Source organism: Typopeltis vanoorti, chromosome 4, assembly GCF_054136105.1.
Source record: "Typopeltis vanoorti isolate ZY-2024b chromosome 4, IOZ_Tvanoo_1.0, whole genome shotgun sequence".
Lineage (NCBI taxonomy): Eukaryota > Metazoa > Arthropoda > Arachnida > Uropygi > Thelyphonidae > Typopeltis > Typopeltis vanoorti.
The window spans coordinates 76280939-76296293 of NC_143552.1; the positions used below are offsets into that span (position 1 = coordinate 76280939).

General features: G+C 36.0%; 1 protein-coding gene across 1 annotated transcript in view; it reads right to left on the minus strand.

Moving 5' to 3' along the window:
* Positions 1-15355, minus strand: part of LOC150107422 (transcription initiation factor TFIID subunit 1-like) — a 960372-nt gene that overhangs the window by 244459 nt on the left and 700558 nt on the right. Inside the window, exon 29 of the mRNA XM_090391850.1 lies at positions 7655-7725. Coding sequence (XP_090247976.1) covers positions 7655-7725 — 71 coding nt within the window. The remainder of the gene's footprint in view (positions 1-7654; positions 7726-15355) is intronic.

The window sequence follows — 15355 nt, forward strand, 5'->3', positions numbered from 1 at the left end:
TTCTTTTTCAGGGTATGCTTGGCCGAATTGTCAGTAATTCTTTCAAGTGTTTGTAAAATGTCTGGGTTAACATAGTTTGATAGTTCTGATTGTAATGTAGAAACTAGATTTTGTGTTGTAGCTAGGTTTCGGCGGGCTGTTTGAATCTGTTCTCTAAGCATTGCTTTTTCTGTGCGGTCATAGATACGGAGTGCCTTAGCGGACGTAAATTTCTTTTTTAGCCTGATGCAGATCGGAATGAGGTTATTGTCTCTGCATCTCTTTAAAAAGGCCAGCCGATTGATCAGGAGAGAAATACGAATCTTTAGCTTATCATAGCGATTGCAGCGCTTGTGGGTATCATTTCCATGGATGATCTGAATCCTTTCTTTTAGGCTTGCACGGTGATCCGAATGCATTTTTGGAAATTATGGAGACAACTACTGTGTTTGAATAAAAACTTTAGTTTACTATTACTAAAATTTTACAATTCGACGTTTCAACCTTTATGTCAAGGTCATCTTCTGGAGCGTACAAATATACACAAGCTATACTGCAATCATACTGGTTCGTTAAAGACACTGACTAACTGCTACCACAATTGTTGGCCTGACCTCTGGTGAAAAAAAAAAAAAAAAAATTATACATCAACGCTAGAGTCCCATTATTTGTGTCGTCTATTATATACATATATTAACATCATTCCAGCCAGTTTGAGTGGAATGGTTTCTAATACTAGCGGATTGGCTAAAGTCCTGACTTATGCTGAATCTTTCAAATTAGGTTGGCTGAATGTGTGCCATCCAGATCCTTGGAATTTTCATACCATCTTTATTGTTGATATTTGGGTGGTTTATCAGGATTTCGCAGGATTCTTTAAATTTTCTTTTGTACCATGTTTTTGTGCGGTGTAAGGAGCAGGTGCTTTTCCAGTTGATTTGGTGTAAGGTGTTAAGTGCATGGTCTGAGAGGCCTGCTTCACCCTTTTTTTTTTTTTTTTTTTTTCACCAGAGGTCAGGCCAACAATTGTGGTAGCGGTTAGTCAGTGTCTTTAACGAACCAGTATGATTGCAGTATAGCTTGTTTCTTGTGTATATTTGTACGCTCCAGAAGATGAACTTGACATAAAGGTCGAAACGTCGAATTGTAAAATTTTAGTAATAGTAAACTAAAGTTTTTATTCAAACACGGAAGTTGTCTCCATAATTTCCAAAAATGTATCCTAGTGTAAAGTTTGCACATCATGTAACTTCATGACAGGGCAACTCATACATAGAGGATAATGACTTCACATCAATTGTCTTAGTATCCCATAATGCTGAAAGTTCATTTTTCACTTGGTTAGACTATAATAAATTTAGATTAATCCTTTATCCAAATGTGAGCAAACACAGTTTGCGCCTGAAAGTATCTTCAGGACTGGGGTAAGGTGGTACAACACCAGGCAACTCATTGCAAAGGTGGAGCATGCTGACATCACTTCTATCTCAGTATCTTCTATAATGTAAAACACATCTCCTTGCAGATATGTATAATGTTATTCATTAAGGGAAGGACCACTATCCAGATTAGTTTCAACCTTTATTGAGGTCTCTTCAGTGGGAGCCAGGCCCAAGTGCAGATACCAGGCAGAAGCATTAGGAAGGTCATCTCTACCTATAGGAGTTGCCAAATGGTATGCCACAATTTTATTAAATTACTCTGGATTTAGAGAAAGATATTGAAAGTTTATTTTTCACTTGGTTAGACTATAATAAATTTAGTTTAATCCTTTATCCAAGTGTGAGCAAATTAAGAAAGGTATACATTTACTAGGAGTTAAGATCCCATGGCAGAATACAGTCAAATATCTCAGCGTAATTCTTATTATTGAAAGGGTCACTACCCAAACCGGTTTCGACCTTTATTGAGTTCTCATCAGTGAGAGCCATACCCAGAGGTAACACCAAGGTTGAATGCAGAAGTCATATTTCCATATACAAGTAGCCAACAGGTGTCACACCTTATTATTAAAATATTCTGGATTAGCGATAGTTGTTGGAGGTTTTTCCACTTGGTTATATTATAAATTAAAGATGCCAAGAAATTATATTTCTTGGTTTAATCCTTTATCTCAAGTGTAAGTACTATGGCAAGTGATGTGAAGTCATTAGCCTCTATATAAGAGTTGCCCTGTCCTGAAAATACTTCAGGCGCAAACTTTGTTTATTAACACTGGATAAAGGATTAAACCAAGAATATAATTTCTTGGCATCTTTAATTTATAGCATATACAAATCCTTCCATCCATCAAATTTTTTTCATACACCTACAAACTGTACACCATTCCTCCTGGAAATCTTCTCATCGACTCATTAGCAATCATGGCCTTTTCTAAATTCAGTCCTATTGTGCTGTGGCAGAAGATTCACAATCTTTACTTCATTATTATTATTATTATTAACATCTGACTTCTATGGAGTCAGAAACTCATCATGGGAGGTACACGCTATCACCCACAAAACTCATCCAATCGTACCTTAAACTGATTCAATGTGTCCACATTCACAATACACTCAGAAAAAACATTCCACTAACTAACTACTCTTCATGTAAAAATCTCTCCCCACTCCTCTGCTCACACTTTCCTTATACAGTTTCTAGGAAAGCTTTTTGTTCTATCCCCTCTCCTATTCTATGAAAATTTTCTTCCATATCAATCTCATAACAATCCCTGACTATGTCTCATTCATATTCCCCTTCCTCCTCCTATTTATGAGACATTGCAATTTACATTCTTTCAAGGATTCATACTTTGCATTCTAAAGAATGCAGACTATCTTTGTGAATCTTTTCTGGACCATTTCTAACATACACTTGCTACCATGAAAACCTGCTGACCAAATCTGTGTGCAGTAATCCATATGGGACTGATAAAGGTTTTCTACAATGGAATCATGATCTCTTTATTTCAGCACATCATTGCCATTATCTAATGCAAAGATTTCACAACTTGTGTAATATGGGCCCCATAAATTTGTAGTCCTTGTCTAGCACCAGTGCAAGATGATCTCTCATTTTCTCTACCTTCTTTAAATTTTACCCACCAAGCGTATACTTTGAATCCTATCGTTACTTACCAAATTTCAAAACCTTACACTTTGCAACATTGAACTGACAGTTCCACTTACCTGCCCATTCATACAATCTATTCAAGTCCTCCTGTAAGACCATAATATCTGCTTGACTCTGCATTGCTCTCTTCAAGTTTGCATCATCTGCATATCACTAGTTAAACCCATCCCAATCTCTCTCTCAGATCTCATGTCTCAGGACTCGTGACCTTCCTCATGATGCTTTGCCATTTCTTTCTTTCTCCCCTGTGCTTATCTCATTGCCTGTTCTAGTTTAAGTCTGGTGATTCTTGATATTTGGTTAATCCATCATGATTCCTTTGGTACAGCACTGGTGACCTTCCTCTTTCGTGATATTGCATCCCAGTACACAACTTAATGATACCTATCTGACAGCCAGTCACCCCCTCTTTTTCCACATGGTTTACCCTAGATGATTATTTTTTCCAGGCAGTTGCCTTCCCTTCTGCACGTGTCCAAAATATTGCAAAATTCTCTTGTCAATTATGTTTGTCAGTCTTGTGTGGATATTCAGTTCTTCTAGGATACTTTTGTTTGTTCATTTTTCTCTCCAAGGGCCACTACCCAGATGGATTTTGACATTTATTGAGGTCTTATTGATATCTTCCCATAATGCATAACATTATATACATTGGAAGGGGTGGGTACATTGCATTATGGAACACAAAGGCAATTGATGTGAAGTTGTTAGCCTCTATATAGAAGTTAGACCAGTCGTGAAGATACTTAACAAGCAAACTTTGTTTGCACACACTTGGATTAAGGATTAAACCAATATAATTTCTTTGCATCTTTAATTTATAGTATAACCAAGTGAAAAAAATTTTCAGCATCTATCTTTGATCTAGAGTATTTTAATAATAAGGAGATATATACTACCTGTACATGGGAAATATATGCCTTCTGTATTACTTCAACCTTGGTACCTCTTCTGGGTCTGGCTCTCCCACTGATGACTGAGATTTTGGCAAGGTAAATACTATGGTTTTCTTTCCATTGTTTTTCACTTTGATATTCTAATTTTATTTAACTGATGCTAGTGGTAGTTCTGCCTCCTCTCCCACTAGCACTGGACTATTTAAGTAAATGTTAAGATTGCTAGTATTGCAGGTAATATCTACATTATGAGATTACTTTTGGTTGTATCACAGCAGCCCTTTTATAGTAGCTAAGCTATAGCATTTGCTGGTGGTGTAGAATTATTTCTATATCATGGAATTATTTAATTTTCAGTCTTGTGAATGAAAGGGTTTTCTTATAATCAAATACAGCTATTTTAATACCCCCCACCCCAAGATAATGGTACCAATTCCTCCAAGAGTATGAACTCTAGGGGTTGAAATTATAGAATATGAAGCATGACAGGTGACTAAAATTTTAAAAGAGATAGTTGAGGCTAGCAAGGTTTATTCTTTCACACTGTATGAGGGAAGGAAATATTTAATTCTAGTTAAAGATGTGGAAACAAGGGATAAACTACTACAGGGTTTTATATTCCAAGGTAACATAATAACTCCTGTAATGTTAGGAAGCCAGGTTAAAACAGCAAAAATTGAGAGATTTCCAATTGATAAGTTTTTTGACTAATTAATTGTAGATAATTGCGTGTTTACGTGTAAGAGTTATGGGAAAAGTTGTGCACTTGCAGTGTTTGTAGTGTGTGGGCTTGTTTGTTTGAGTTTGTTTATAAAATTGCTAAACAGTTGTTAGCCAGCAAGGGAAAGATGGCAGCAGCTTTGTCTTTAGAAGAGTTAAATTTTGATTTTAGTCATTTTGTGAAATGTGAGGTGTGTTATATGTATTCATTAGATTATGTCAATAAATTATGGATTTTTAAGATGGATGGAAAGAGGGTGTGGGAAAAGTGTGATTTGAATGTGGACTTGATGAGTAGTAACATATTGGTAACCGAAGGTGATAATAGCAAGAATGCAATGAGAAGGATGAATGCTCATCTGATAGCAGAGAGAGAGAGAGAGTGTGTAAAAGAGCAATGAAAGAGTAGTAAAAAGTTTAGAAAAAGCATATGAGCAATCTGCAAGAATGATAAAGTGATAAGAATGTAGTGGAAGTTGAAAAAAAAATAGTGCAATTAATGGTAGGTATTGAGCAGAGTTGATGGCAAAGAAGCATGTGCAACTGGTGATAAAATAGTGAGAGTGAATGATAGTGAAAGACCGAAGAAAGATTTGAAAGCTGAGTTGGTGAAGATGAGGCAGATGCAGAGTGAAATGAAGAGAATTGGAGATATGTATGGAAGAGTGAATAAGACGAAAATGAATAATGTTGGTAATTACTATTATCAGGTGCAGTAAAAGACATGATGCACAAGGTTTGTTTTCCTGGAGATAAAATCAGTACAGTGATTGAAGAACTAGATATGAGGAGTAAGTGAGCCGAAGAATTGGTAGTGGTAGAATGGACAAATGACTTGATTGGCAACAAGGATAATGTAAGAATGAATATCAGGAGGTTGTTGAAAAGATTAAAAGATAATAGTGTAATAGGAAAGGTAGTTGGTGTGTTGCCCAGGTATGGTGGTTATGAGATAAGGCAGACAGCAAAGATTATGAATGACATGTTAGCAGAAATGTGTGAAGAAAGGAGTACAATTTGTAAATGTGTGTGGAACAAGTTTGAAGGATGAATTGAACTGTATAAGAGTGATTTCACTGCATTTGAATGGTTTTAGTGTGAGTCATTTGGAGAGAGAGAGTACTGCTTCTGCAAAGGAGAGGAATGAGTGCAGACAATGAATTTGAGCAATTAAGAATCAATGTGAAAGAGTGGGAGAGTAAGAAATAAGAGAATGAAGTGGTGCTTATGAATGAAGAAGTGGGTAGTATGGGTGTAGAGAATGAGAGAACACGTGTGCCAGACAAACAGGGAAAGAAATGAGAAGTAATGGGGATGGATAGGGGAACATAGTGTGTGAAGGATTAATGCTCCAAAATGAGAATGCACGTGTATTCAAAAAGGAAAGAGGATGACATGGGATATAGGGAAAAAAAGTCAGATTTGAAGTAGGTTATAGGATGAGTAAGGAGAAAAAGATATGGCTCAAGGAAATTATGGAGAAGTCACACCTAATAAGTGGTATCAAAGAAACCTGTTCTAGACTCCAGGTATGAGCTATTATGTTTGTATACGAATGCTAGAAGTATCAGAAACAAGGGAAATGAAATGGTTGCATTGCTTGAGTTCGTTCACCCAAAAATTATTTAAATAAGTGAGACATGGTTGGATGAGGATGACATCCTGACAGGAATAGAGATGGAAGAATATTATGTATTTCATGAAGATAGAAAGGGGTACAAAGGGAGGTGGAGTGCTACTGATGATAGAAAAAGTGTTATGCCCATACAAGGTAGAGTGGTTTGAGGTGAGATAGAGATAAATAGAATAAAATACTTCATAGGATAGTGCTATAGACATAGTAATATGGAGGGTAGTGACCATGAAATGTAAAAACAAATTAAACAAGCAAACAGGAAAAGGGCAATCATTATTTACAGAATTTTTTACTAAATTATTTTAGTAAAATATTTACTAAAAACAAATTAAACAAGCAAATAGGAAAAGGGTGTTCATTATTTACAGAATTTCCACTTCTTCTCTTTGTCAAATTCCATCACAAAAATTGGGAGTCTGTAAATACTTTTTATTAGTTCCTTATCCTTGCTACTAGACTTAGTTCAGCAAACTCTTCTTCTTACATTCCACTAAAGTTGATCTCCTCCATATAATTTTAGGAAGGCCAGCTTTCTCTTTCCTTGTGGATTGGATTCCATTCCATGATTGTATGACAGATTCCTTGATGTTCTTTCCTAAGTATATATCCAAGTCCAATCCATCTAAATTTTCCCTTTCTGATTTCCAGATTGACTTTTTTGCTGATTTGTTTTTTTCCAGAGATCTTCATTTGTAATAACTCATGGTCACCAAATTCAAATTACACTCCACAAACATCGGTTTATGAATGTTTGTAGCATTCATTAGCATTCACAACTCTTAGCCTTCCAAATTCAGTTTTAAGATTTACTGTTATTATTCATTCTGAAATTAGTGTTAACCCAATCATTGCTTGACTAAATATTTTGTTCATGAGGGTTTCAATTCCATGTTTATGTGTATTAGTCATTGCTAAAATAAGAAATACATTCAACTGGGACAATTTATTCTAGCAGTGCCATTCTATCCTACTTCACTAACTCCCAATAATTCAATCTTAAATTTTTTCCATCTCCTTTTTTAGTTATGCTAATTTTCTTGTTTTAGCATCCCACTGGTCAGTTAGTATCCTAATTTTCCAAGCTTTTGCCATTACTAGTGGATTAATCTGATTTCTACATGTATCTCATCTATCAAAAGTACCAAACTGTGTGTGTGTGTGTGTGTGTGTGTGTGTGTGTGTGTGTGTAAATATATGAAAGCATTCCTAGTGTATTAATACACTACCAAAAGATATTGTTTATTACTGAAATATATAATAAAAATGTTTATATTCATTGATATATAAAATTAGAGTAAAACATTCTTACTGAATTTGATCCTAAACTGGCCATTGAAGCACTATCATCTTCCTTCTCTTTATCAATCTTTTGTTGTTTGTCTAAAACACACATTTAGCAATTACTAATTAATGTGTATGGAAAAGCATTAACAGAATAAAAGTAATGTATGAAAATTTCACACAATACCTAAGGCATTCAGTTTATTAGAGGAAATTGTGGGATTTGAAACTATATCATAACAAGTATAGCAAGGTATCCTGATATCAAGAATAAGCTTAAAAACACTGCCTAAACTTAATTAATATAAATAAAAATTTTCATTTTTTATTTTTTGAATTAGAACAGCATTGCATTTATGTCTGTATTATCAAGAGGGAGATAACCATTATGATAAACTAAAACAATTTAATTGCTATTGCCAATATTTTTTTGAAATGGAAATGCCATTAACTGTACCAGTAAACAATACACAGATACATGTAACATGCATCCAGGCACCACATGGTAATCCCTTCCTCCAAATACTCCCCCCCCCCTCCAAAACACATACACACAAGAGATTTCAAGACCCATAAGCATGAAGTGATGTGTGGACAAGTAGATGGAAGAAAGGAATCGTTAGTGCATTTCTTGAAGAGTTGGGAAGGGGGGGGGGGGATTGTATTCACTGGGAATGATTGTTCCAAAGGACAAAGGCATGTGGAATGCAGGAAGAGGATGAGAAGTTGGTTTGGTGAGTTTAGCTGCTTGTGTTTGTACATGATTATAGGAAAGTGGAACAATGGTGGTGCCCAGTTCAGTGGTATAGTATCCATTGAAATATTTATAAAAAGTAGAATGTAAAGCCAGGACAGCTTGATGGGAATATAACTGGGGGAGAGAAAGAGAATGTGTCATCTTTGAAACAAATAGCTCCTGCTGGATACAAAACATTCTGAGGAAGATTTTTGGTGCACATTCCAAATATGAAATGAGAGAGAGAGACCATCTGCTATGAGATTCAATGAATGACCAGAGATTAAGCTGGAAATCCACTCATAAAGGCTAGAAGGGAGGCCATAAGATGGCAGCTTCCTAAGAAGGTCACAATGCAGGACTCAAATGCCTCAGTAATTACATGACATTCTCCAAATCTTTCCATGATCTATGTCCAGAGGTGGGTAAGGTCATTGAGTAGGTAGAAGGTAGAACAAGAATGGTAGAATCCATATTGATGGTAACTAATTAGCTGATGTCTCTAAGTAGTGAAGAAGCTGGATGTTGATGTTTCATTATTTGAAGCATATTGGGATGATAGTTTATGGACTGAACTTTATCCCCATTTGTAAGAATAATAAAAGACTAAATAAAATACTACTTCCATGCAGTTGGATAGAAGACAGATGCGTATGACAGTTTGTAAAGGCAATATAGAATGGAAGTTAGTCCTTGAGCAAAAGTTCTTAATACAATTGGAGAGATGTCACATAGAATGGGTGGATCTATTAGTATCCTAGTAAGTATTTTTTTAATGTCCCTCTGGAAAAAATTCCGAGAAAGCATATTGTGAGGAGATTTCTTTTGGATATGTAAACTAGAGTTACAGGAGAATAAATTACTAGCATTAGTATATAATTAAAAGCCTTTTATAAGTCTTAATGATCTACAGATTGTGGAAGGGCTTAGGTGCTTGAAGGTCATCATATCTGAACAGTATTACACAATACCAAAACTATGAATAAGGTATTTATTAAATGGCTGTTACTTCCTTATTTGGCATTTTCAGGACAAACTACTTGTCATAATACACAAGTGAGAATGAGTGCAGAAAAGAATTAAATTTGTAACGGACAGAATACAGTAAGCCCCGACTTTTGTGTCTTTCAAAACTACTTAAACAGAAGTTTTTGCAGTTGATGGGTTGATTTTAAAATACTGTATTTCAAATTTTAAGTAGGTGAATGAATGCAACAATAATTGCTGAGATTCAGAGAATGCATCATTGCCATGTCTGACTCTAATTGCTTTAATACTTCAGGATATGACTCAGGAAGGAGTTTGTCCTTTGGTGACTAAATTAGGATTGCTAGGTTGGGTTGAATGTGATGTGAACGTCATATTTATTTAGTACTTATTTACTTTTTTAAGGCCTATTAAAGTGTTATTTCTGTCCCGAACATATGGAACAGGAATAACAGTGCATTGGCCTTGTGTATTAGGAAAAGAATAAGTATGCAGTATTTTATTTATTTTATAGGGGTTTGTAGCCATTAGCTTAAAGTGTGGCAGGGTAGTTGGGTTCTGAGGCAAGAGCTTTGTCATTAGAACATATAGTCCTGGTTCTATGAGTTAGTGTTTTGAGAAGCCCATACTATTGGGCTTGATGATGAGGTAACTATTTACACAAGTGTCTTCCAGTGTGCAGTTGGTTTATCATAATTAGAAAAAGAGAGTGAACCAGTTGATACATGGCTGAAAGGTATGGAACAAGGCTCACCTCTCCACAGAAGTAGTTTTAAATATGAATGCCTCTTCAAAGAAAGTTCAGAAACCCTGTTACACTGACTTAATTTGATTAACACGTTCGCTGCCAACTACGAGTATACTCATAGTTGGTAAACCAGTTACACAAGCCAGCTACGAGTATACTCATATGACGCTTACCGCCGGCAACGAGATTACTGTACTGACCTTGAAGAAGTGAAAATGCTTGGCTTGTGGAGCTAGCATCAAAACTGTGTATTCTCATAGATGGTATATGCTCTGCACAAGCCAACTATGAGTATATTCATATGACGTTTACCGCTGGCAATGAGATTACCGTACTGACCTTGAAGAAGTGAAATTGCTCAGCGTACAGAAACAGACTATGCCGAAGTAGCGTGCCAGCAAACGTGTTAAATGAGTGCCTCATTTTCTCCCAAAAGTTCGGGAGATTCTTATCCCTGGGTAAATATCACAAATGATTTATTATATGTTTCATATAATCCTTTTAAAAAGCAGGACTTGCTGTTAACAGATCATCATTGTATTTGCCTTGTATTCTGTCTCTCTCAATTATCTGCTTGCTTATTTGTTTGTTCCACACTAATGTTTCTTACTGTCAGTTTCAGTATGAAATATCTGTGCTAATTTGAATGAAATTATATAATGTGTTTAAGATGTACTTTTCTCTCAGCCTTAGGAACTAACAAATCAAAGAAAATAATAAAATAAAACCGATAAATGATTGGATCGAAAAATGAAAAGAAGAATGAATAAATAAAATAGAAAGAATGCAAGTTAACAGAATGGGCAAAGTAAGTAAAGAACTTAAGTTAAGGGGATAATAAATCCCTCATTATTTTAAAGTCGGATACGAAACTTGGAGATCGAAATCTAAGAGTTTCATGCCGAAGAACTATCGGCAAGTTCCAAACGTAAGTCATCACCTGGGTAGTACAACACTAGGGCAACTCGTTGCAAAGGTGGAGCAAGTTCCGTCACTATCCTTAATATTTTCTCATAATGTAAAACGCAGCTCCTAGGAGATGTGTTACTGTTTTACATTATGAGGAGAGGTCACTACCCATACCGGTTTCGACCTTTATTGAGGTCTCATCAGTGAGTAGGTAGACCTGGAATACTAAGGTTTAAGTGAACCGAACTTACATATACTAACGCCTTGATAGACCGGTGTACCCATATATTATTATTACTACAATAAAGAGATAAGAGGGGTATATGTAAGTTCGGTTCACTTAAACCTTGGTATTCCAGGTCTACCTACTCACTGATGAGACCTCAATAAAGGTCAAAACCGGTATGGGTAGTGACCTCTCCTCATAATGTAAAACAGTAATACATCTCCTAGGAGCTGCGTTTTACATTATGAGAAAATATTAAGGATAGTGACGGATCTTGCTCCACCTTTGCAACGAGTTGCCCTAGTGTTGTACTACCCACGTGATGACTTATGCTTGGACTCGACGATAGTTCTTCGGCATGAAACTCTTAGATTTCGATCTCCGAGTTTCGTATCCGGCTTTAAAACAATGAAGGATTTATTATCCCCTTAACTTAATTTACGCTGCTAGAAAAATAGCCTCTTGGCTCTTTATGGTAAGTAAAGAACTGGATACCATGGGGGAGGAAAAGCAGAAGACCAGTCCTTTCCTTTAGTGTTACATGGTGATCAGCATTCACTTCACTAAATAACGGAGACTACAACTGTGTTAAGAATAATTATTTTAATTTCCAGATGTTTCGACCTTCATATTAAGGTCATCACCTGGAGCACACACACACACTAAGACAAGCTATATTATATTTCAAACAGTATGCCCAAGTGACAATGATTTGATCAACCATTATTCTCAACTGGCCTGATCTCTAGTGAAAAAAAAAAAAAAAACTACATCAAAGCTATAGACCAAATTCATATAAATACTTTTAATCCAGCAAAATTCATGGTGAAATCAATTATTTAACACATGTATTTGTTATATTAAAGTTAAGATCCTACATTACTACAGTCCTAATTATAATCAACTCTTAGACCAAAAGGTAATGTGGGTAGAATATGTGCCATTCATATTCTTGGGATTTTTAGACTGTTGTTATTGTTAAGATTAGGGTGGGCAATAAGAATTTCACAGGCCTCTTTAAATTATATCATACCATGTTTTGGTGTGATATAAACCATAGGTGCCTTTGCAGTCTATTCTATGTCGAGTATTCAGGGCACAATCAGAGAAGCCAGATTTACCATCTTTATTAAATTTAATGTTATTATTATCATTCAGGCCTGCATGGAGTCAAAAGACTCATCGCAGGAGGTCCTTCCTAAGAAACACAAAGTCTATCAAGACTCATTATGGGGGGGGTCCCTCCTAGGAAACACGTCTATCATACCACTCCTTAAACTCATTCACCGTTCTCGTTCTCACCACTCTCTCTCTCTATCAGGCAATGCATTCCATGGTTCAACTACCCTCCATGCAAAGAAACCACTCCTCACCCTCTTGCTCACACTTTCCTTTTGTAACTTCCAGGGATGGCCACTTGTCATCACTCCTTCCCGCTGTTCAACCAAGCAAAAGAACTCCCCAGTGTCAACCCTGTAACCACCTCTCAACAGTTTAAAAGTCTCAATCATATCATCTCTCCTTCTTCTTCTTCTATCCACCAAACTCTGAAGTCCACATTCCTTCAGTCAATCCTCATAACTAACATTGTACAGTCCTCAAACAATCTTTGTTATTCATTTCTGTACCCTTTCCACAGTTAATTTATCCCCTTCAAATCCTGGGGACAAAATTTGAGAACAATAGTCTAAGTGTGGTCTGAACAGGGTCTTACAATGGAACGATAACTCTTATCTCTGCAGGTCAGCGTCCTTCTCAGTATTGCAGCAATCCTCTGCATTACCTTCACCACCTTTGCAATATGACCCCTAAAAATCAGGTTTCTATCAATCATCAACCCCAGATCTCTTGTCTCCTCTACTTCCTCCACTATAGCTCCTCCAATCCAATCATGTTTTTTTTTTTTTCTGGATAGGAATTGTATGTATGAATAGGAATTTTAACCTATATAGGGCAAATTAGGTGCATCGAATACGGTGTACTATACTCCAGGGTGGGCCCGTGGAGGAAGTGGATCCTTGGATGAGTTGAGTAAGCTCTTTAATTTTGCAGGAGGTTTTAAAGGTAGTATTAAGATTGTATTTTTGTAGTATTCTGTTTATTTTATCTGACATCCCTTTAATGCACGGAATGGCTACAGTTTTATTGCAATTTATTTATTTATTTTATTTTTAAGTGGAGCCTTGTGAAGAATTTAGTTGATTTTTTGCTGTAGCCATTTTTCAGGAAGGTATTGCTGATAACCTTTAATTCATGTTTAAGTGCTTGCTCACTGGAGCAAATCTTTAAAGCCATGTTTTTTAGTGTGTTAATGGCATCAAGTTTTTCTGTTGGGTGGTGGTAAGAATTTATGTGTATATGTTTATGTGTGTAGGCTTACGGTAAACAGTGTAGGTAAGATTGCTGGAAGGAAGACATGTGAAGAACGTATCAAGAAAAGGAAGTATGTTCTGACTTCCAATTTCAATGTTGAATTATATGCATTTATATTGCAGCTAAACCAGCGTTTTGGTTTTCAAGTAAAGGAATCTAGAGCACATTGCTCAAAAGTTTACATGTAAAAGTAAGCAACTGGGGAATAACAGTGAGCCCACAGCTGTTCCCTCTTTTTGCAGGTTAAAAGTATTTTGCCACACAAAATAGCCAGAATGTAGTAAATGGGCAAAGAGCACCATGATATCAGGTGGGAATTTGTCCTGTAAAGAAGAATTGTGTTGCTGATTGGGACATTTGTGAAAAAGGAAGAGATATCAAAAGTGGCTAATGAATAATTTTTTTTCAAGTGTGATGTCCTTAATTTTGTTTACAAAGTGTTGTGCATTTGTAATATAGAAGGGGGGAATGACCTATCAGCTCCATGAGTGTTGACACTAGTTTCTGGCTAAATGAGAATTGGAGCTGTTGATATCTCCAACTATCAGTGAAAGTGGTTCTGCTTGTGAACTTGGGCAAACCATAAATTCTTGGGGGAACAAGCATAGTGAAGAAGTAGTTTTTTTATTTGTATCTGTGGGTCAGGATGTGACTGATTTAAGTAATTCTTCTGTACTTTTTTTTTTTTTAATCCAATTAGTTTGGTTATATTTCACAAGTTGATAGGTGCTGCTGTCTGAGGCTGATTCATCTTTCTAATTAAGTTGTTCAGTTTAAAATAACCACAGCACTGCCTTTATTGCCCCTATTAATTACTATGTCCTGACTTGCTTTTAAAGATTTCATAGCTGCCAATTCAGTTTTGGTCAGGTTGGTAGTTATTGCTTTAGTAGTGCTTAAAATGTTAGAGGTTTCTAATTGTATTTTATCAACTATGGTGGTTGAAAGAAATCTTATGTTTCTTTCAATTATATAGTGTATAAAATCCAATTTGTTAACAGTCCTGGGTGCCACAGCAAAGTTTAAGCCTAAGTAGCAAGAGTTCATCGTTCAGGTCATGGCTAGAAAGGTTAATCACATGACTGTTCTTTGAAGGCAGTTGATTGCTCCTATTATCACTTAATTCTGGTTGGTGGCTATTATCCTCTTGTTAGTAGTTCGTTGCTCCTGTTATCACTGGCATGTCAGTCTAAGAAATTTGGCTATAAGTTTTACTTTATTTCTAGGATATGTTTAACTGAGTTGTCATTAATCATCCCAAGAACATCCCAAATATCTGGATTTAAATAATGAAAAATTTCATCATCATCATCATTATCAAATTCCTCCTGTGTACCCTCAAGGGGTGTACAGGATACGAAAGTACTACATGAAAAACTTGCATCATTACTAACTTCTTATCTACAATTTTCCTCCAAATCAGTCTGTTACCTGTCAAGACTCCAACATTATCAGATCTTATATTTCTATCTTCTAAGGCACTTTTTACTGTATCAATCCACCTACATCTTAGTCTTCCTCTGAGTCTTTTTCCTGCCAGCCTGGCAGAGAACACTTGTTTTGTTAATCTTTCCACTCCTATTCTGTTTAAGTGACCATACCACCTGAGATTAGCTCTGCTAACACATTCCTGGATGCTAACAATGTTAAGTTCTTTCCTAATATCCTCGTTTTTAATAGGAAAGAACTTGACACTGTTAGCATCCAGGAATGTGTTAGCAGAGCTAATCTCAGGTGGTATATTCACTTA